Source organism: Dipodomys spectabilis, unplaced genomic scaffold, assembly GCF_019054845.1.
Source record: "Dipodomys spectabilis isolate Male_0828 unplaced genomic scaffold, ASM1905484v1 ptg000019l, whole genome shotgun sequence".
Taxonomy (NCBI): domain Eukaryota; kingdom Metazoa; phylum Chordata; class Mammalia; order Rodentia; family Heteromyidae; genus Dipodomys; species Dipodomys spectabilis.
Window position 1 is genome coordinate 18,121,124 of NW_024870696.1, and position 23,007 is coordinate 18,144,130.

General features: G+C 45.5%; 1 protein-coding gene across 1 annotated transcript in view; it reads left to right on the forward strand.

Moving 5' to 3' along the window:
- Tnr (tenascin R) overlaps positions 1-23,007 on the forward strand; it is a 73,523-nt gene that overhangs the window by 8,894 nt on the left and 41,622 nt on the right. Inside the window, exons 3-7 of the mRNA XM_042674430.1 lie at positions 974-1,089; positions 3,332-3,482; positions 7,613-7,882; positions 14,193-14,378; positions 22,231-22,320. Of these exons, the coding sequence (XP_042530364.1) occupies positions 974-1,089; positions 3,332-3,482; positions 7,613-7,882; positions 14,193-14,378; positions 22,231-22,320 (813 nt within the window). The remainder of the gene's footprint in view (positions 1-973; positions 1,090-3,331; positions 3,483-7,612; positions 7,883-14,192; positions 14,379-22,230; positions 22,321-23,007) is intronic.

The following is a 23,007-nucleotide window of genomic DNA, read 5'->3' on the forward strand; positions in this document are numbered from 1 at the left end:
GAACAGGAAGAAACCTCCACATAGGAAAGAGAAGGATCTGTCTGATCGCCAATGGGAATAGCCCATGAGATACAGCTAAAGTGGGAGCAGGCTCCCTGGAGAACTGAGAAAAGTCACGCTGTCCTATTGCAGGGCTGGTAATTGGAACTTCATTAGGACATGCATACATCCACTTCACTAAACCTGTGCATGTGTTATGTGTATGTGTGGTTGGAGGGGTGGGGTGAAGGTTGGGATGAGCGAGCACAAAAGAGGAAGAGGAAGAGAGAAGATAAAGAAAAGGTGAGTGAGGACAGGAAGGGAGACTAATAGAGGAAAAACAAGAGGGAACTTGGAGAATGTGAAACGAGAAGGAAACGTCTCCTATCTACCATTGTCTTTTATGTATGCTTCTATTTTGCTTGTGTGGATGAAGCCGAAAATTGAGACCATCCCAGATGTAGTGATTAGAGATAAGCAAAACATTTTCAATATACAGGAAAAGCATCCTATTTTTATCCAGAAGTTGGCTTGTCCCACACCATTAGCCTGCCTTCTTTGCACCTCCTTTTTCCTGGGTGTAAAATAAGAACAATGCTGTTAGCCATCATTGCCTCCCAGAATTCCCACACAGCTTCTAAAGACAATATTTGAGTTCTCTGTAAGAGGCCTTTTATTCAATGCCAAGATTTACCCCCCATGGGTACCGAAAGAAAAGCCTGATTTCCTTATTTTAACATTAACATTTTTATGAAGTGCAAAAGTATTATATTTGTTAAGCGTGCACTTACGTTCATGCATCGCCTCAGGACTGAGTACCAGGGCCCCAGAGCAGGGATCCAGTTCTGTCTGTCCCTAGCAGGATGGACGTTGTCTTCCACACTTGACCACAACCACAGCACAGAGGAGGGAGTTCACAAGGCAGCACTAGGTGGCGCTCTCTGCCCCTGCCAGGGATGTCCATGACATTGTCACCCACATTGCTGTGTTCCAGATCTCTCCACCCCCCAAGGGCTACAGTTCAAGGCCATCACAGAAACCACCGTGGAAGTGCAGTGGGAGCCCTTCTCATTCTCCTTCGATGGGTGGGAGATCAGCTTCATTCCAAAGGTAACACTCCGGCTTGTTAGCCGGTTGATTTGATGTATTCATAACCCCAACTTGAAAGCAGGGGAAGCAAGGAAGACACTGCTCAATATCTCTTTACAAAGCCATTAAAGATACAAAAGGGCCTTTTGTGAGTTTCTGGGCAGTCAAATACTTCCCTCTCAAAGGCCTGAGAACTGACTGAAAAGAGTGACCCCAACATAGCAGCTGGCGGTGGGGACTGGTGATGTTGGAGGCAGCCTCCAAGTTCCAGCTCCCTGATGAGACAATGCTAGGGTTCAGAGAATCATGATTTCAGCTCATATGAAAACCAGATCCTGCGCCGAGAATGTGCCTTAGTGGTGGAGTGCTTGCCTAACATGCATGAAGCCCTGGGATCTATTCCTTAGTACCACATAAACAGAAAAAGCCGGAAATGGCACTGTGGCTCAAGGGTAGAGTGCTAGCCTTGAGTAAAAGAAGCTCAGGGACCGTGCCCAGGTTCTGAGTTCAAGCCCCATGACTGGCGAAGAAGAAGAAGGAAGAGGAGGAGGAGGAGGAAGAAGAAGAAGAGGAAGGAGGAGTGGAGGAGGATGGAGGAGGAGAAGAGAAGAAGGAGGAGGAGGAGGAAGAGGAGGAGGAGGAGGAGGAGGAAGATGAGTCCTTGAAAAGCATTGAGTCAGTCACATAGGAAGCCCACAACTTCATTCTTGCATGTGTACCAGGTCACGTATGTGGTTCCAATCTTTCAAGTCTAGAGACAGTACTCAAAACACCTTGGTTTTTTATTGAATTAGTCAAAATCAGTTAATAGCCTATTAGTTAAGCAATATTTCATATAAACAACATTGTTTAGTCTGTGGGTTTTAAAATATGCAAAGATTCCCCTCCACTCTTTTTTTTTTGTCAGTCATGGGGCTTGAACTCTGGGCCTGGGCGCTGTCCCTTAGCTCTTCAGCTCAAGGCGAGCGCTCTACCACTTGAGCCACAGCACCACTTGCAGTTTTCTGGAGGTTAATGGGAGATAAGAGTCTCATGGATACTTTCCTGCCCGGGCTGCCTTTGAAATTCGATCCTCCGATCTCAGCCGCCTGAGTAGCTAGGATGACAGGCGTGAGCCACTGGCTCCTGGCTTGCCCTCCACTCTTTGAAGCAGTATTTTAGTTAAGTAATCCTAAAATGGTTTCTAACTTGACACTTGGTAGTGGGAGTTCTCCAGAATTTGTTGACTTTCCTGATTCTCTTCCTAATTACCACTCACGGGGTAAGAGCTTCCGCCACTCTCCTCTCCTCCGTCTTCATCCTTCATCATCAAGAATATTTTTTTCAGTCATTCATCAAACTTGATGACAAGAGACTAACTAGACTGTAAGTTTGCCATTCTTTTACTCCAAAATTCTTACAGTCACGAACTGCTGGAGTTACAAAAGAGCTTCGAGATTACAGAGTATGACCACTCATTTTGCATTTAGTTTTGTTGCGTTTATAAAGACCAGCCACAGCAAACATAAATGATATATACTGAGATGGTGCCAGGCTAAGGGAAAAAAATCTTGAGTCTCAGTTGCCTTATTCCAGAGCTCCGTCCATTTACCTGGATGTCCTTACTCTCTTACGTCATGGCAAGCCTAACCAGAAACTCTGCAGGAGCATGAACAGATACTGTAGACTACATCTTGTCATAAGGCAACATGGCCAACAAAGAATGGCAGACAACTGGGTTTATACTAAGACACAGAATCATCATGTCATCATGCTAATCAGGAGGAAAACAAATATGCCAGCTTTTCCCAGCTTATATACAATAGGGAAACTTCTAAGTAAAAGGGGAGCTGGGCTGTGCACCCCAAGATCCAATACATAGTGACCTGGAATAAGTGTTCTGATGTGCAGGTTGAACGCACTGGGGACACACAACTAGACTCTTCTAAAAAGACAACAATCAATGCCCCCCAAAGATGATGAATATTCACCACAACTATCAAACCTTGCATCTTCGGCAAGAACCAAAGACTCATGACTAATTTTGATTACCAAAGAAAAGTCAAGCGAAGCCAAAGAAATGTTCTTGAAAATTAGTGCCTTTTGAGCCTGCTGGGAGTCAATCCTGGCCCCAGACACTCAGCTGTCAGCCAGCATGGAGGGAGAAAACATGGCGCCATGTTTAATTTCTAGTTCACCATCAGCGTGCTGCACCTTTATCTTTCTCTCATTGGATTTCTCTCCCAATAACTCTTTTTGCTTTATCCTCTTCTCCCACTCTCAGAACAATGAAGGAGGGGTAATTGCTCAGCTCCCCAGCGATGTTACCTCCTTTAACCAGACAGGATTGAAGCCAGGGGAGGAGTACATTGTCAATGTAGTGGCACTGAAGGAACAAGCCCGGAGCCCCCCAACCTCGGCCAGCGTCTCCACTGGTAAGTGCCTTCAGCCCTGCCTCCTAGAGCAGCCTACTAGGTCGCTTGCAAAACAAGAACTGCAGAACGGCCTATATGTCTTATAGAGAGACATAGGAGGGGTTAGCATTCCTCCCAGAGCTCATATGGAGTGGAGACCCAGCAATGACCCGCTGTAACAGATGCTTAGCTGACCATATCCCTCACTGTTCGCCCTGCAAGCACAGAAATTCCAGAGAGCATTCCGTGGGCAACATTCTCTGTTAAAGTTCCCGGTGTATGTTTTCTGATCATACTCATTAAGAGGCTCATTTGTCAACCTCCCAGTGTTCTAAACTATGGAACCAGCAAGGGCTGACTCATTCTCTCCCTGTATGAGATTTGGAAAAAAGTCAAACCTCAATCTGTTTTACAATAATAATAGCATCCTTCATCATTGAGTTGGTATGTGGATTAAATTAGATCAAGCATACTACAAGTCACTAGCATTGTGCTGAGAAAAGTAAGAATTTAACATTTGGTCCATCCATATATGCTCAGAAAAAAAAATGCTGAGAAGTAAAAGTAATAACTACATAGCCAGCGGGTAGAGTTGAGATGATCAGTACTTCATTCTCATCTTCGTCCGATGAAGATTCTATTTTATTTTATTACTTCTCAGGATTGATCGATGAACTGTGTCACATTACAGCTGAGTGTTTCCTTAGCTAACAAAGGATGTTCAACTCCAGGTCTGTAAATTAGCAATTGTGATGTATACATATGTGACCTCTGCAAGCATTTCTCAAAACTTATAAATAGCATCTAAGTAGCAAAACCTAAGACTGGTGAATATCAGTACAGCTTTATTTTTCATAAACAGAAATTAACACCCTAGGAAGCTAGTCTTAACTCTAAAACAAAGGATCAACTTGGCCAGGAAAGGGAACTACAATACTATGTAATGAGATGTTTATAGATCAGTGATTCAGGCTTTGTTACTGGGATTGAAACTATACAGCATTAGGTGCTGAGGCCGAAGCACACTCTAAAAACATTGGCTTAAAACTATTATGGCATTAGCTTATGTTTCCCTCAGACTGGAGTCCCATGCAGTGTTCCCTGACCCTAATTACTCCTTCTCTCATGATGCCAACTAGAGCAGCTCTGCTTTGTTTTATATTTTGTACAGCCATTTTAGATTTTGTGTTTAAAAAATGTTCATAGGTTGTTGATGGCTCACATCTGTCATCCTAGCTACTCAGGAGGCTAAGTTCTGAGGAGTGCAATTTGAAGAGAGTCAGGGAAGTCTATGAGATTTATTTCCAACTAACTAGCAAAAAAGCCAGAAGTAGAGATGTGGTTCAAGTGGTAGAACAATTGACCTTGAACAAAAAAGCCAAATGAGAGCCAACAGTCCTGAGTTCAATTCCCAGTACCAGAGCATAAGCATGTGTGCACGCACATACACACAGAGGAGTTTCATTAAGAAAGGATTTAAAAAACGTTTTTCTAATCCAAATGGCCCTAGAAGTGATCTGCAGGATTCTTCAGAAGGCCATCAGTAGAGCTCAGTGACCCAATGTGATGCTGGCATTTGACGATCTGATGTTTGGTAGCAAGCACAGCTTTTTCCACTTCTGAAATAGAAGTGGAAAACTTTCCTGTGGCTGATAGTAAAACAGCTAGAAAGACAAGACAGTTCACAAGAGGAGAAGAACCATTACAGTATTGAGAGGATGTAGAGAAGGGAGTCCAACCCTGTCTCAGTCTTACATTTAAGCCAATTTTTATATAAAATTTGAACTAATGTTCCATTTGTAGGCTCCTCGTGATTAAGACTAAAATCTTCTGATCTAGAAATTCACAGTAAAGCTAAGCAGATTACTTTTTTCAATTAAGAAAAATGGCCCTATTTTAATATTTTGGCATCACACATAAAGTCATGGAAAAGAAAAAAAGGAAAAAGAAGATGCGTTCCAATTTGCTTTTTGATAGGATTTGTTTAGGATTTGCCTCAATTGGAAGCAAACTGACTCTTTCTTTATTGTATCTGGGCATTACTACCAAGTAGCCAACCAGAGAGCAAAATCCAGGCTCCCAACCCTGTCTGCTGTTTGCAGAAAACGGCTGTTTAATTATTTCCTTCTGCTAAGGTCTGACCTACACCAATCCCCTCCTGGGAAGTTCTGTGTCCTCATCTGCACTCAGACTGGCTTCTTCCAAGCAGGCCATTTTATGAATGCAAACACAAGACCTCCTGCAGTTTTAGCCCTCTGTGCTACATAATCACATTCTAATATGGTCAATCCATTATGATTAGGGGTTTTTTTCCCCCTAAAGAGTTGAAGGACAAAAGCCTTATGTGGTCATTTGATTTTCCTTGATGCTTTTGTTGTTTGTTCTGCAAGAAGCTACAGTTCACTGAGATCTCCTTTCTCTTGGATGGAGAGACTCATCCATTCATTTACTCAACACTAATTAACTGAGTGTCTACTGTGTCTTAGCCATTATGCTTAAACCTTAGCTAGGAAGCTGTTCACCCATCTCATAATTAAATTAAATGCAATAAAAGAAAAAGGCCTGAGTTATCTAAAACCACTAAGTACAGAATGCTGAAAAGATAGCGTTTGGATGCTTCCTGTGAAATCACATGACTACCTCAAATTTGGAAAAACAGGACTTGCTTTTAACTCCAAACCAGATTGCACCAAAATGGTCTCACCATTTTACTGTGGCTGGTACAACAACCCAAATCCTAAGCTTCATAATAGAATTTCAAGCAATTTCTAGAAAGAGGGTGGAATAGAATTTCTAGAAAGAGGGTGGATTACCTAGGGAATGAGCCACCTTTGAAAAGACGAGGTTCTGAAAGTTGGCCTGGGGGCAGTCTTAAAGAAACCCCCACCCTGGAGACAGACTAGAAGGTGGTCCAGTGTTGACTGCTTATAAAACAAGTGTCACTCAGGATTCTCAGCTAGTCAAGAAAGGAAAATTACCTAAATTTAACTGAAGCAATAAAAGAATTTACTAGGAGGACATAGAGTGTCCCATGGAAACCCTAGTCAAGCCAGTAAGGCATTAAAAAAAATGGAATGTCATTAAATGAGTTACTGTGCATATCTTTCTAGAAGGTCCCTGTGGTCACTCATTTCTAATTCTCTCTTTATATCTGCTCCATGCTCCCTTCTTGCCCTCTTCAATTCTCTCCTCTGCTTTCCTCTTCTGTCTTCCTTTTCACCCTTTCCAGCCCAGATCAGGTGCTCCTTATTTCCACATTAATATAATAAAGAATGACCTCGCTCTACATGTCTAACACAGGCTAATTACAGAACCAGAGTCTCTGGACTACTTCCAAATCCTCAGAATAGTCACATGAATCAACTCCATCCAGATGGCTACTGTCACATAGCAAATACAAACATAGACTGAGCCTACACTTGCAGTAGGTAATAAGTATACTTTTCAAAAAAAAAAAAGTGTATATGAACCCTGCAGACATTTCATGAGTTGAGAAGACCGTTCTTCTTTCCCCTTACTTAGCTTTTCTTGTTCTAGTCTCTTTCTGCATGCCATCATTCTCTCCACCAATAATTCACTATGAATGGGACCCCCCAGGGTACTAGATCCCAGTATACAGACTCTTACAGATGAGCCCTATAAGAGGCTTCAAGGCCTCTTAGGCCTGCCATGCCCTCTGGCTCAGAATCATGTGAGCACCTGTGAGAGAAAATGACCTACAAGAAGCTGACCCAAGGCTGGGGCCCTTTATAATTCCTCTCCCTAGATGCTGTGCTTCATGCCAAAGATGCAAGTATCTGTTGGGTCTGGGCCTGTCTTGGCAGCTGGGTTGACTGGGCTGGAGGTATGGCTGGATAGGAACAACTTACAAATACCTTAGGCAACCAATACCCTTAGGACTCCTTAGACAGCCAAATTGGAGTCGCAGATGTTTAGCCTGGTCATCTTCTAGATCCTTCTTGAGGCTCCATGAAGGCAAGAGATGAGCAGCAGACATATGCCACCCACAGGCTGTGGTCCCATGAATACGTCCAAGAAAGTAATAGGTGTAGGCTCTCTAGTAAGCAAGTGTCAACATTCAAAAACAAAAGTGGCAGCGGAGGCCAGAGGCCTCTCAATCAACTCTACCCTCTTCTCTTCTTCTCGTGCAGTCATTGATGGGCCCACGCAGATCCTGGTTCGAGATGTCTCCGACACCGTGGCCTTTGTGGAGTGGACCCCACCTCGAGCCAGAGTCGATTTCATTCTCTTGAAATATGGCTTGGTGGGCGGGGAAGGTGGGAAGACCACATTCCGGCTCCAGCCTCCCCTGAGCCAGTACTCGGTGCAGGCCCTGCGGCCCGGCTCCCGCTACGAGGTGTCGGTCAGCGCGGTGCGAGGGACCAACGAGAGCAATGCTGCCACCACCCACTTCTCCACAGGTGAGGCCCAGGGCCGCTCCCAGGTGGTACCCTGGCGAGGGGAGTCTGGCGGGTGTGCAGGGATGTGTGCTGGACATCCATATCATAGAAGCTTCGATAAGGGCAAGAGGTCTGAGGGCCTCCTTCTGCTGTCAGTGGATTAGTAGAAAGAAAGGGCAGTGTGTTCCCGTAAGAAGTGCCAGCTCCTCAGCTCACATCGGTGACTTCATAGAAGTTTCTTCTTCCCCTGGGTCTCAGGTTTCCCCTCTATAAAGGACACGTTTGTCCTTTTATGTCCTTATGCATCCATACTGCCAGTGCAAATGGCAACCTTGTAGGAGTTCGGTGAAGCCACCTCTTCCTCAAGACTCTTTTCTGCTGTTTTAGGAATTCTCTGACTCTTTCATGGCCACAGGACCATGCTGGCATCATGAGCAGACAGATCTTCTGCCTGCAGTCCCGAGATTCATCCTGCCATTTTTCATCTTTAACAATAGAGCAACACACAGGAAGCAAATGGACTTCTATGAATGCATCCTGCCTGCGAGGATGACCTTGGTCCCTTCCTAAATACTCTCCAGCAGTTACACCAACAGTCAGGAAAGGCCAGAGGTCAGGATGACATACGTCCTGATTCTCTTAGCGCTCATCAATCTATCCAGCCAGTTGGCCCACCGGACAGACATCACCCAAAGTGTTGGCTTCTTGACACATAGGTCAGCAAGGGCTGTGATCAGATTGGTGATTGAGTCTCTGTTTAATGTAGATTGTCAGTTTGGGTTTCTTTGCCGTAGGGAGATTGTATGTCATAGAGAAATTTCTGTCAACCCCTTAGTTGTCCCAAGGATCAAAGAAAACCAATAGCATCTGTCAAATCTCAGAGCCAGCAACATCTGACAGAGTCAGGGAGAAGAATCACTAATGCATGGTGTCCTTCTTTTGGGTCATAGCTTCAGGGCCTACAGAATGGAGTCAGTCCAGGCATTTCGAGAAAGCTCAAAACTAGCATCCTTGCTCCATGCTGGTTTTGAATCATTGGTAACTAAGGCAAAGAAGAAGACAGAAGGACATCAAAATATCTCCTCAGTTGGGGCATGTGGCTTAGTGTGGTTTACTATGGCTTAGTGTTACAGCCAGATGGACTTGAAAATTGAAAGGGTAGACCTGAGCTAGTATGTCCATGTGAGACTACTTAGAGTGTGGAGGAACTGGTAGGGGTCAGAGCCCGTGGCCATGTGAGAGTGGACAGGCCATCATTTCGGCAAGTCCTTTTTCCCCAGTGAAAAAGAGAGGCGAAGGGTCTTACAATGGGACTGGTTGCACAAGGAAGTTTTTTACACTGGTAAGCTGGTGGGGTTTTATTCCACAGGAGTCCCTTCCACCCCTCGCAGGAGTTAGCCAGTGGAATTTTTCACTGCACACATCTTTCAATCTTCAAAGACTAAGGGTGCTCCTTGGGAAAAGGAACCAAATGCAGCCCATTTCTCTTCCCATCTTCTCCCTCACGTAATCAGAAGCTGTTTTACATGATGAAGTACGAGGAAGGAGGTCCTGTGATGGTCCCTTCTGGGTTTGAAAATTCAAGGTCAGCCCACATGTAACCCCCCCCACACACACACACTCACACTGCTTGCCTGGGATGCAGTATCTTCTATGGGCCACAAGTCCGGCCTTTCTTTCTTAATTTCAAGACAGTTTGTGTTTGAAAAGTGGTTTCTTTGTGCTCCACTCTGATAAGGAGTTTGAAGAGGCAAAAAAAGAGAGAGAGAGAGCGAGAAAGAGAAGAGGATTCTCAAGCAGAAGAATGCAAAGCAACTGCTTGATGTTCAGGGTTGAGGAGACAGAAACAGGATTGGCTAGTGGCCCAGGAAAATTCCAATCAAGACAATTACATTCCACCTCTTCTGAGCTCCCCTTGAGTTCCAATTCGCTGCTGCCTCATTCCCTGCTTCCCCATTGCCTGGTGGACTGGCAGCTGTTGGGTGATGTCCTTCTTAATGCAAGCCTTTGCCTGCACCTCAGACCTGTTCCCTCTGTTCCTGTAGGAGGAAGGAGAAGTAGGGGTGGGAAGAGAGAAGATGCATATGGCTTGGCAGATAGATGTCAAAGCCCAGGGTTAGCAGGTGCTGGTTGAATGATGAAAGGGTACCTAGGCCCTCACAGTAGGGCCCTCCGTCATTTCAGAACTGTGCTTAAATTCAAATTAACCAAAGTGCTTTTCCAGGTGATGGCTTCAACACTAGGAGAGCACTAATTGCACAGGCAATTAAAACAGAGATTTGCTTCCTGCGTGGTGAATGGGTTTGCCAAGGTCTTTGAGCTGCTCTGGAAAGGAAAAAGCCCTGATAAAAGCACAGCAAGGCCAATGATTGGAGCAAAGCCAGCCCAAGAAATCTGGAGGCCAAGTTCTAAACGCTTCCCCTCCTCCTGGGACTGGCTTGCTCCCCTGCAGTCTATGTGGGCATGCCCCTTAAGATACCTAAGTCAACCATCAGAATATGTGACCTGAGTGCCCCCAGACCTCTTTCTATCACTATGGGTTGAATGTGTCCTCTAAAATAGATGTTGAAGCTCTTGGTACATGTGAATGAATTTGGAAATAAGATCTTTGCAGATAGACAAATTAAGACGAGCTCATTAAGGAAAGCCCTAATCTAATATGACAGACTCCTTATCAAAAGGTGATGTCTGGACACAGAGACAGGACACAGAAGAATGAACATGAAAATGGAGGCAGAGGTACAAGCTAAGAAACATCAAAGATCGACAATTAGTCATTAAAAGCTAAAAGAAGGGTGTGTCACTGACTGGCTCTTAGTGCTTAGCAAGACACAATGCTTTCCTTTTAAGACATCCAGGTTGGGGTACCACCTATGACAGCCCCAAGAAGCAAACATGAACATCTAAGCTGCACAGGTTCAGCCCCACACACACACCCACACCCACTTGGCAGTGACTCCCTCCGGGACCCTTCAAGAAGAAAGAAGGCACAACTTCAACCCAGACAGCACGCTCCACCTCAGCCAACACTGGCTTGCAGACAGCAGAGGAGCTTCCTGTCCCCAAAAGACCAACCGTCTTCATCATACCTGTTTCTTATCCACCACACCTCACCTCAGCCGTCCTCAGAGCCCACCAGCGAAATACCAACAAGACTTTCCTAAAGGCCTGGCACAGCAAACAAAACAAAGATCTGATTATGTGCATGGGATTACTTAATGTGTGTTTACTGAGTATCAGCTGGGTGCCAAGCACTGAGACTGTAAAAGAAACCCGAGAGACAAGATCTTGGTTCACATGCATGATATTCCAATGGGGGAAATTAAACAACAAAACCAAGAAAGAAACAAAACATCAGACACTGATGTAATCTTAGTTTCTGAGAAGGCTAAGACCTGGAGGATTGTGGTTCAAAGCCAGCTTGGGCAGCCAGAGGCTGGAGGCATGATTCAAATGGTAGAAAGCCAGATAAACAAATGTGAGGCCCTGAGTTTAAACCCCAATGTCAGCAAAGAGAGGAAGGGAGGAAGGATGGAAGGGAGGAAGGAAGGAAGGAAGGAAGGAAGGAAGGAAGGAAGGAAAGAAGGAAGGAAGGAAGGAAGGAAGGAAGGAAGGAAGGAAAGAAGGAAGGGAGGGAGGGAGGGAGGGAGGGAGGGAGGGAGGAAAAAGGTAGGGAAAGAAAGAGAAAAAGAAGCATACAAGTTTAGGATTGAATAGTTTGGAAAAGCCTTCTGAGTAAATAACATTTTACTAAAAATCTGTATGACTTAGATCATGTGAGTATCTGGACAAGACTATTCTAGGCAAATTCAAGAGCCACAGCAAAGTTCCAGGGGTAGTAATTAACTGTCTTTTAAGAGAGTAAAAGGTCAGTACAATGGAGTGTAATGGATGAAAGTAGAAGTATGACAAGGTAATGGCTGCAAAGAAGTCAGGGAAAAGGTCTCTCAGAGACCTGAAGACCACAGACATGTTTTTGTTGCTGTTGTTATTTGTTATGCTGGTACTTACGCTGGTTCCTGTTTTCATTTTTTTGTTTTTTATTAGTCGTGGGGCTTGAACTCTGGGCCCGGACGCTGTCCCTCAGCTCTTCAGCTGAAGGCGAGCACTCTACCACTTTAGCCACAGCACCACTTCCAGTTTTCTAGTAGTTAATTGGAGATAAGAGTCTCACAGACTTTCCTGCCAAGGCTGGCTTTGAACTGCAATCCTCAGAGCTGAGCCTCCTGAGTAGCTAGGATTATAGACTTGAGCCACCGGTGCCTGGCTGGTACTGGGTTTTAAGCCTCAATACCTCAGGTTTACTGGGCTTAGTTGCTTAGCTGGTGTTCTACCATTTAGGCCTCATCTCCAGCCTGGTTTTTTGCTGGTTACTTTGAAGACATCATCTCACAGACTTTTCTGTCTGTGTTGGCTTTGAACTCAATCTTCCAGTATCCTGAGTAACTAGGATTATAGGAACGTGCCCTTTCCACAGACAAGTTTTAAGCAGAGGAAACCCTTGATTTAATCTCTGCTTTAGAGACTACATAAAAGCCATTATCAGAGTTCACAGTCCCAAGTCCTTCCACAGAAACCTCTCTTGCCATCTCCCTTCGCCTCACCCCTAGTCTGCCAACATGTTTCAGAGATCAGCTCAGTTCCTGCATATCAGAGGGCTTTCAGATGCCCTTCCTGGGGTATGGACTTCAAGACCCAGAAAGGTCAAGTGATTCCATCTCACCTGAGTTCTGAGGCTAAATTTTTCCAGTGTTCCTTCTAGGAACAACCTCTTGGATTACCGACATCAGAAGTGTCTAGATCTTTCCGTTTCCTCAGCATACAGGCCCTATGACCCAAATGCCAAAATCTATTGCTCTCTGTTGCCAAGACATGGAAGTCATTTGCTTGTTTTATTGTCTGGCTTTTGTTTTCTTCCAGTTACGAACAGCACCACCCATGGGTCTCAGCCTTAACCCTAACCCTAATCAGTTGGGTTTTCTTTCTCTAATTCAGTTCATGCCCCATACCTAGACCCACCCCAGTCCCTTTGCCCAGCCTCCCTTCATGCATGAGGACCAGGGGCTGTGCGTGAGGCAGGTCTCCTCTTCTCCAACATACCTCTGCACCCAAGCCTCTCTCTGTACCCAGCTGCTGAAAATAAACCACAACACTTGCCGAATGCACACTATCCGGCACGATAGCGTACATTGAGCGAAGCAATGTTTCTCAGAAAAGTGGGCTGCAGAGACATAAATCTGCTGAAAGATTCCCCCAGTTTGCATCATTAAACAGAACCACGTCCACCGGAAGCCTCTGCTTTCCGACTGATTCTCAGCCTTCTCCTCTTTACAAGAACAATACTTGTCTGGTATTGGCAAATTACCACAGTCCACTCCAGGGTTTGGGTTGATTTTTTTTTTCTGACTAAATGCCTGGTCCACTCCAAAGTGAAGTTGAACCCTCAAAGAGAAAACTATTTGGAAAAAAATTAAGTCACCATATTTTTCAGGGAAGTATGTTACAATCCTTGCAAGTAAGCCTGAGGTGATGGTCAGTCCTGTGGAAGAGACACAACTCTCCGGGGATTATAGGAAAGACTAACACCAGCAGTCCTCTCGTCACCACAGTCCATGGGCCTTAGAAACAAGCGACCAGGGTCCCATTGTCAGCTCTCATCGAGAGCCTTACAGACCACAGCCAGCCAGCACAGCACTTGGACATCTGTTTCCACACCCAGCACCATACCACCCACTTCACATGCATCTAATCTGTACAGCAACCTGGACTGGTAGCCATTAAGTCCTCAGGGGCAAAAGACATGTTCAGGGTCTCCTTACTGTGTCAGAGACCTGAGTCCAAAGCCCAGATTCTTTCAACCACATCACATCCTCTGGCACTACCTTAACTTTCCAACCTGCAAACCTTTATGTCTGTGCAAGGAAGGCCGGAGATGGGCACCTTGAAATCAAGTACCTTCTTTTTGCGTAGGGCTCAAATCTGCTATTGCACTTTGGGGTCATTCTTGGTTTTTTTTTCTACTGTAAAGGTGGCCTTTGCTTTGTTTCTAAGCTTATAACCTTAATTGGTTTGTTTTACCATTTCTAGAACATCATTAAGACTCTTGAGTGGTTCTGGAGACACTATTGATGTCCACCTCCCAAATAAAATCCTCTGGACTATTCAAAGAATTGATCATAGCAGACCAAAATGCTAAGGGACAGCCATGGGTTTCACTCACCTGTGGAGAAGAGGGTCAGACAGTATGGATTCTGACCACAAAGGTTCTTAAAAGTCGGTGTTGCACAAATATCCATTCCTGTGTGTGATGCTGATGTCTGTCTACTTGTAGAGATTGATGCCCCCAAGAACCTGAGAGTCAGTTCCCGAACAGCAACCAGCCTTGAACTTGAGTGGGATAACAGCGAGGCCGAGGTTCAGGAGTACAAGGTTGTGTACAGCACCTTGGCGGGCGAGCAATATCATGAGGTGCTGGTTCCTATAGGCCTGGGTCCTACCACCAGAACCACTCTCACAGGTGAGTAAGGTCTCTCTTGGGGGCATGATGGTTGTTGGGCCTCTATCCTCACAGCTCTCTTCCTAACTTGATCACCTACAACCAGCCCAAATCCTATTGATTTACTCTCTTAAGTACCTGTCTAATAGGTCTGCTACCTTCTACCATCAGGCCATTGCCTAAGCGAAGTTGCTCCCATTTCTTCCCTGGATCATCACCATCACTTCCCCTATGTTTTCTTCAGCTCTGTCTGATCCCATTCTTAACCCCATCAGAATGGAGCAATCAATTGAAAGAACATTACTGATTATGTCATTGTATTGGACAGACATTCTAGGGACTGCCATTGCTGTCAGGAAAAGCTCCGTCCCTCTGCCCTTCCTGGTTTTCCTTGCCTCCCCCGCGGCCTGCCTCCTCTTTAGCCACTGGTGCTCTCTGTATTCCCAGCCTCAGTTCTCTCCCCGTTTTTTAAAATTTTTCTCTTTTTTTTTGTTGGTTGTGGGGCTTGAACTCGGGGCCTGGGTGCTGTCCCTCAGCTCTTCAGCTCACGGGTAGGCTTTACCACTTAAGCCGCAGCACCACTTCCAGTTTTCTGATGGTTTATTGGAGATAAGAGTCTCACAGACTTTCCTGCCACAACTGGTTTTGAACCTCAATCCTTAGAAATGGTGTGCGTTTACAGTGACTGAGGCATAGACTGCAAGAATCCAGTCATAAGGAGAGGGGTTGGCTGTGCTTCGTATGCCCTCTAATAGTTCGAGTTAATTCTAGAAGGTAGTTGAGAGCCATTGAGGGATTTTGTGTTGTGTTATGTTTTGTTTTGAGATAGGGTCACACAACAAAACCAGGTTGTCCTTGAACTCACAATTTTGTAGCCTCCCAAGCCGCATCCCTCTTGAGGAAGGATTGGAAAGGAGTGATGAGATGATACATACAGAGAGAGGTAAATACGGACAAGGACAGAGGCAGGGAGGCAGGGAGTGCTCAAGAGCCTCTTTCTGGTGTGTGGATTGAAGTGGTATCCAAGGCCACAGTCATTTGCCCATCTGGGAAGCAGTCCTTGCTTTCTAAGGCTGTAGGACTCAGCCAGTGTCCCTTCATACTCATCCGAGAAAACCTTCCGGTCAGACCTCCCCAAAGCACGGGACCTACCCAGGCAGGGCACAGTCTCCAGACGGAGGAGGCCCTGTGCATTGTAGTTCTGGGTCAAGGACTGCCTACATGCTTGCAGAGACTTTGAGTAACTTCTGCCTTGTCTTCTTGCAAAAGCATTTGCTATCTTACTAGACAAAGGAGGCACAGTACGCAAGCGCAGCAATCATAAAGCTGTTTTCCTCCACAGCTGAGATCCCCGATCTCTTTGCCAAATTAAGCCAGTTAAAGTTGGTATCCAAACGGCCTTTTCTAGACAGACACACTCGGAAGTAGCTGGGAAGATATGCTGACCAAGCAGGTAACAGGAGTCAATTAGACATCGAAGGGGGCAAAACAGCTGGTGTTACACGACTTGCAGAGAGCTGGAGACATTCACAAAGATTAAAGCTAAAGAACCACTGAATAATACAAGAGGAAAGATCCCATCCCTGCCTACAGCCACAGGATGACTTGGCAATTAGCAGTTTTACAAAAAATGATGGCTATTGTGTTTGTTTATTTGTTTGTTTGGGGCATCAGCTATGCCTAGTCACGTCCTGATTATTATTCTCCACTGCCAGAAAGGAAAAGAAGATTCTCTATTCATTATCTGTCTTCCACCAGGCACTTTCACATAACTTCACATGTCATATTTAGTCTCATGGTTATTGTTAGCAAGACCATTTCACAGATGAAGAACCTGTGGCTCAGGAAGTCTAAAAATGTGTCCAAGTTCCCAAAATTAGCAGAGGGCACAGCTGTAATTAAAGGTACTTCTGAATCCCATCCTAAAGGCTCTCCTTCCTTCACTGCTTTGACGAAAGAGAAAAAACATTTAAAGAACATCCCATATTTAAATGCCACAGACAGATAAGGAAATGATTTCTGGACTTAAGTAGGTTGAACTTATGGAGCATATATTACATATATCATGTAACTTACATGAGAATTACACAGGAAAATAACCTGATTTAAAAAGAAATTGTAGCCATGTAAGAAAATCAAGTACAGGACATTAGTGACAGGGATTGTTTTCCCTCTTGCCACAGAGGAAAAAAAGAAAGGTCCATGTAGAAGAGAAAGAGGAAAGAGAGAGAAGTTTGACTATAGCTCAAAATATTTGTGTTTTCATACCAGGTGCAACTAGCTCACACCTGAATCTTAACTACTCAGGAGCCTGATTTGAGAATCAAGGTTCAAAGCCAACCTGGGCAGGAAAGGTCTGAGACTCTTATCTCCAATTAACTACCAAAAAGCTGAAAGTGGAGCTGTGGCTCAAGAAGTAGAGCACTACCCTTGAGGAAAAAAAAAGCTATAGCACCCAGGTTCTGAGCTCACGGCCCCAGTACTGGTGCATATACGTGTGCGCGCACACACAAATCGTATTTTCTCCATCTCTCCCCTGACTTGGACCTTACCATTCTTCTTCCTCCAAGGCCTTTGTGGGATGCTGAGAACCACAGTTTCATTCAAAGGCTGAGCTCTGTGCAGTGTGCTCAGAACTCAGCTTTTGACCTTGGATCCAGGTTCACCTGTGTCATTTAGGGTGCCTTGCCACCTTTCTAAGCCTCTGTTTCTTTGTCTGTAAAGAGGGGACTGGTCTCATTCTTCTCAGAGTCATGGAGGTTTTGAGGAGCTCAAGGCAATGCTGCTGACCCAGAGGGAGCTCAGCGGAGGAACGGGGTGAAGCAAAAGGGGATGTGGAGATGTGTGAGCCCAGGGATTATTTTAAACGACCTTCTGTGATCAGCATGGGACCCAAAGTGGATGTGGAAGCCAGCATCACTGAGGAGATGTTAGAGGCCTCTTCCCTTAGACCTACTGAGTCAGACCTGAGGTTCAGGGCCCCAGAAAATTCACGGACACATTCGTCGGTGAAAAACACTTCCTTCGAGCATGGGTTTTGTGGTCACCCTCCTCGGTTGTGAGATGTGCATCCTTAAGCAAATCTCTTAAATTCCCCGTGTGTCAGCTTCTTCTCCAGGGACCTACTTCTGCCTCCTAGGGTTGCTGTGCTAAGGAAATGAAGTCACACAGACAACTCTGACTCTTGACGAAGCAGAGAATGCAGCCTGGCCCACTCAGAGCACGCAATACCCACTGGATTTTTAAGAAATTTATTTATTGTCTCTCCAAGCCCCAACCGGGGCTCATGGCCTGTTGGTTTTTTTCCTGACATGCATTCAAGCCTCTCTTTCTCCCCATAGCTGACCTCTATCTTAAAGCAAAGCCACACCTGTCCTTCCTGTCCCTTACAGGTACCCTGTTTTCAATGCTACCCCTGGCTCTTTTGCTGTGAAATCCAGGTTCTTCCTATCTCTGGGAGCTTCGAGTCTTTCAGAGGACTCAGAGCATGCATGCCCCTCTGACCTCCCTGTACCAACCTCAGTCTTGGCCACACAGGACCCAGGCCAGGATCTAAAAATGCCATCAATTCTCTGCACACCATGCCCAGAGAATTCCCTCTGGACTATGAACTTGTTTCTCAACAACAGACTCAGTGACCGCAGTGATTTTTCACTCTGTTCTGCTCGCTTCTGTGTCCTTAATGATAAGGTTTTTTTGAGCCTTGGTCTCTTAGCCTGAATAAAGTCTGCTTGGCCTATGACCCATACAAAGTCCCCAAGGGGGTCCCAAGTGCCACCCGGCTTACAGGCTTGTCACGGCCCCTCCAGGTTAGACGTCGGCTCCATCCACCAGAGACTGGCAGCATACTCTGCCTCCTGACGGTGAGCCATGTATAAGACAGCTGCTGTAGGGGGGCAAGGAAGGGGGAGGAAAGGGGGGACCTTGGGTCTCTGGCTGGGATGTGGCCAAAGACATAGCCTCCCTGCCTGGGGCTGATGTAAATTGTGCACAGTACATTGGCCACCATTCCTAAAGTGACGCCTCTGATCTGTCTTCAGGAAGATGAATGTGACATGTGTTGCCAGGACTGTAGAAGGGTGCATCTTCTGCTGCCTGGACTCTCCCCACAAAGCTCCCTCGTGGACAGAGGACATGCTTGTGGATCTCTGTGACAAGGAAACAAGGATGAAGGAGCTGGCCCAATATGGTGCCTCATGAAGCACTTCCCAGGCAGATGCCTCCTTGTACACTGTACCTCTATCTGCTCATCAGAATAAACACCAGCCAACAGGGTCTCAAGACACTGGGACAGAGCATAGGACTGCAAGAAAACAAACAGAGGCAGCCACACAGGCCAAACTCACAGATGTGCTCATACACAAATACACACATGCTCACACGCAGGCACTCACATTCGCATACCCACACATACTCGCATGTACACACACTTACACATCTCTCATGGTGTGCCACACCACTCTCGTACACATTCATATGCATCATTCATGCATACGCACAAGTCCTCACACACCCCCATGTGGACACACACACACACACACACGGCTGGTGTTTGCAAGCACACCCCAATCAGATTAAATGATCAGCCATTTTCAAGGCCTCTGGTTGCTGCAGGACACGGGGCAGGACCACCTATCAAATCTCTCATTTTGTCCTCAGGGCCCACATGGGATCGAGTATTGGGAAAGTGAGTTCCTCATGGTACATCAGCCAGAGATGTGCTTGTCTCAGGCAGAATCTGATATTCCAGAGTGTGACTAGCAACTGCACATTGACCAGGGCGCTTCAAGTCCACTTCATCCTGCCTGCACTCCCCTGATGTGCCAATGGACAAACACCAAACCCAGAGCCAGGCCTCTGAGGCCCTGTGGACCTTCTCCTTGGGAGGAGGAGTCCAGATGCTGAGCCTGGGGACTCCTAGGCCAGACTGCTCTCAGTTTCCTTAGAGCAAAGTCACAGTGACCCCAAGTGGTCACTCTGGTAAGGTACTCTCTAAGATGGCATCTGTCAAGATGGCAGGAAAGTGGGCAGTGGGCTGCAAAGACCCAAGCAGAAAGGGAAAGAAAAAGCAGAGGGTTCTCCACAGCTCCCTACAGAGCTGAGGGGCCACCCCTCATTTATGCAGTAAGCCTAGAGGAACAGGAACCAAGAGGAAAGACAGGTAGGAATGTCTCAGCTTCTAACTTGGGCTTCTTCAGCAGGGAAGGCTTGTGTAAAGCCGGTTTGAAGCTTGTTTAAAATGAGGTGCTCTACAGTACAAAGGATGATCAGCCACATTCCTCATCAATCTCACTGGCAATAAGGAAATTCTATTTGAGAACTATCCATATTAGTATTATTTTTCTTTTCAACTATGGATTGACAATCCAGATGGGGTTAACTGCTTCCCTTGATCTCACACACACACACACAGAGGTGTCCTTGAAAGCCTAACCCATGGAACCCTGAAGAGGCACCTTCTTATCCGAAAAGAAGATCGTGGAGACCTGAGAACTTAGCTGTCCATTTAACAGGGCAGATGGGTGTTTGTCCGGTGTGACCTCAGAGGACTTTTGAGAGATTGTCTATAAATGTCTCTCCGTGTATGAGTCTTTAAATTCCACCACTGGGAAATTTGTCTATATGGAAGAGGTTGACTTTAGATCTTGGTTTCATGAATGATTTTGCCAAATCCACCTCTACATGTGCTGCCCAGATGAAGAGACTGACCTCAGACTCTGTGGAGTCAGTGTCTTCCATATTCTCCTCTCTGGGAAGGCATGTGTCCGGTGCCCTGGAGCAAACAACCTCCCTATCTCTGGCTTACTGAGACCCCTAGGAGATAAGCCTGGATTTAGAGTTGGAAGGGGAGTGAGTCCTTCTTTTGTCACTATGGTCCTTGCTGTAGAGGTGAAACTTTTCTCATTACCATTGCTTTCCAGCCCTCATTAACCTATTTGCCATGCCACATTTGGGCCACCAGGGATTTCCAGTTTCCCTTCCCCTTTCTTTTGTTAATCTTTGCTAGATTTAAAGATTCAACTCAAGTCCTTGCTCCGCTACACAGTCTACGCTGATCACATCCTGTCTGAAGAGGCTCTTGGCAGTAGAGAATCACTCCCAGATTCCAGTTTGCTTATTTACTCCAGTCCCTGAAGCCCACTTTTAAGAATCTTATGGACAGAGATCAGAAAGAACAAGGGACTTGGTTCTAATCTAGGCTTTATCCTAGAATAGCTTTGTGACTTCTGTCAAGGGGTAGATTTTTCTGAGCTTCTGTTTGCTCTGCTCCCAGAGTTGCAGGGAAGGTACATTAGGTAACATGCTTGGACGGCTAAGAGGCCATGCCTAACAACTGCCCTCTTTGCCATCAGTTGGTTAGATCAGATGGTCAAAACTTCATTTTGTACCCCCTCTTTTTACTAACCTTTTCTTGGCTATCCTTCTAGATTCTCTATTGCATAAAGTTCAGTGCTTGGTATGTCATGAGCATTCGATGAATAATTTATTTGTAGGGTGCAGATTCTACTTCATCCCCTAAAAAGGATCAGGTCTGTTCAGCAGACCAGATATCCACAGCCCACAGCTATGTGCCTGACACAAAAGAAACCCTCAATAATGTTTGTGGAGAGGAGGAGCTGATGCCTTCGGGATTCAAAGAATGGATGTATGACGAAGGGGTTGAAGAAAAGTGTCAGCCTCTAAGCTGAACAAAGGCTGTTCAGTAAGGGCTGGAGATGGTGATTTCCTACGGGATGGATTTTCAGACCTTCTGTTAAGAAAGGGAACAGCCATTTGTATGCTACCACTTGCAGGAGTTGGATGGCAATGTAAAAGGGGCCTTGATAAAGAGTAATGGTGTCTTTAAAGTGAGAAATCCCTGGGAGTACTCAGAATCTGATAGAGAAGTACACTAGCTATGCCTCAGATACATATTTCCAGCACAACTGCATTTTACCTGCCGGCCAAGAAGCAACAATTCACTTGTAGCACACGAAGAAAGCTGCTGGAAATCAAAGGGAAGCAGCAGGCGTAGCCCCATAACCAAGTCCCACTTCTCCATTCCATCCCCTAGACAGGAAATCCAGGAAGAGAGTGCTTTGAATTCTGCTCTGCCGTTTTTGGGGGGTGGGGAGGAGAAATGATTCTGTTGTAAATTATTGACCATTTCATTTAAGCTTCATAAATAAGAAACTCAAATGAAAATGTTACATGTTAGATCCGTTTGGCAACGTATAATTTCTGTCTTACTCCCTCGATCTGTCACCCTTTATCTACAGTGGAGAATTTCTGCTTCATTATAGGCAATTGAAGGTCTCAATCAGATGCCTGAGGGAGGCAGTTTATATCTCAATGGTAATCTAATTTCTCCAACCAAGGACGTACAGAAGACTCACTAAACATACAGACAGAAATAGATATGAGCTTTGAATAGCTCTGGAGGTGTTGCAATCTCTCAATCTAAGAACAGGCATTCAATTCAGCCAGGACACCCAGACTCCTCAAATTGATTGGTTCCCATCAGAGCCAACAGGCTAATCCTGTTCCAGCCAACCAGAGACTGTACACCGGGAGAACTTACACAGGATCACACTTCCAAAGATCACCGACAGGGTGACCTTACTAACTTTCTAAGACTATCAGCAAGTTCATGAACTGACCAGTTCATCTTGTTGATTTTGTACAGATGTCCTAAGTAGTAAAATTGGAATTCTCTAAAATATAAAATTAGGAGCAGACTCAGAAATCTAAACAGAGGATGTGAATAGGCATCTAAGAACTGTCTTCCCTCCTTTCTGACTTTCCAATCCATTCCTCCTCACACCACACACACACACACACACACACACACACACACACACTGAATAATGTTTGTCTCTTCATCTCCTGACAGATCTGGTACCTGGCACTGAGTATGGAGTTGGAATATCTGCTATCATGAACTCACAACAAAGTGTTCCAGCCACCATGAATGCCAGGACTGGTGAGTAGGAGAAGGGTAAAGAAGAAGACCAGGTAGACAGCAGGCCTCAGCATCCACAGAGGCATATTTTGCCAGGATCGGTCAGAAGGCAATGTCCCCTTCCCCTGTGAGCAGGGCCCTAGCAACCACCCCATGCCTAACATCTGACATCTGAGGTATAGAATGGTGTTCCACTTGGTCATAGATCTGTATTTCATTCCCCAGACCTGAAGGACTGTCCAAGGTATGCAGAACAGATGTAAAAAAACCCAATAATTGGTGCAGAAGCAAGCTGTATTTCTATCTACACCAGTCCCTATCAGGAAGAACGTGGCATCCTCAGCCTATATCACAAAACCCTCAAAAAGGTTGTCAAAGAGAAGGCTAGACTTGAACAAACAACCTACTAAATCCAAGGGCAGTAGAAGAATCCACTTGAGACCCTGTTGCTCTAGGTCCAAACGTTTTGCTTCCAAATCCTTGGTAAATTCTAAAGTCACTCTATTGGTTTAGGCATAAGCAGCCTGATCTGGGCTAGGTTGGGCTACAGATTTGGAATTAATACTTGTTTTCCCAAGGTTCAGTCTAGCATAGACAATCTCACGAGAGAAACACTGGACAAAACATGCAGCCTTCAGATGTAGATTCTCATGTGTCTCTGGTTACGAGCCAAAAGGACCTCTGGGACCAGGGCCGGAGAACCAAAGG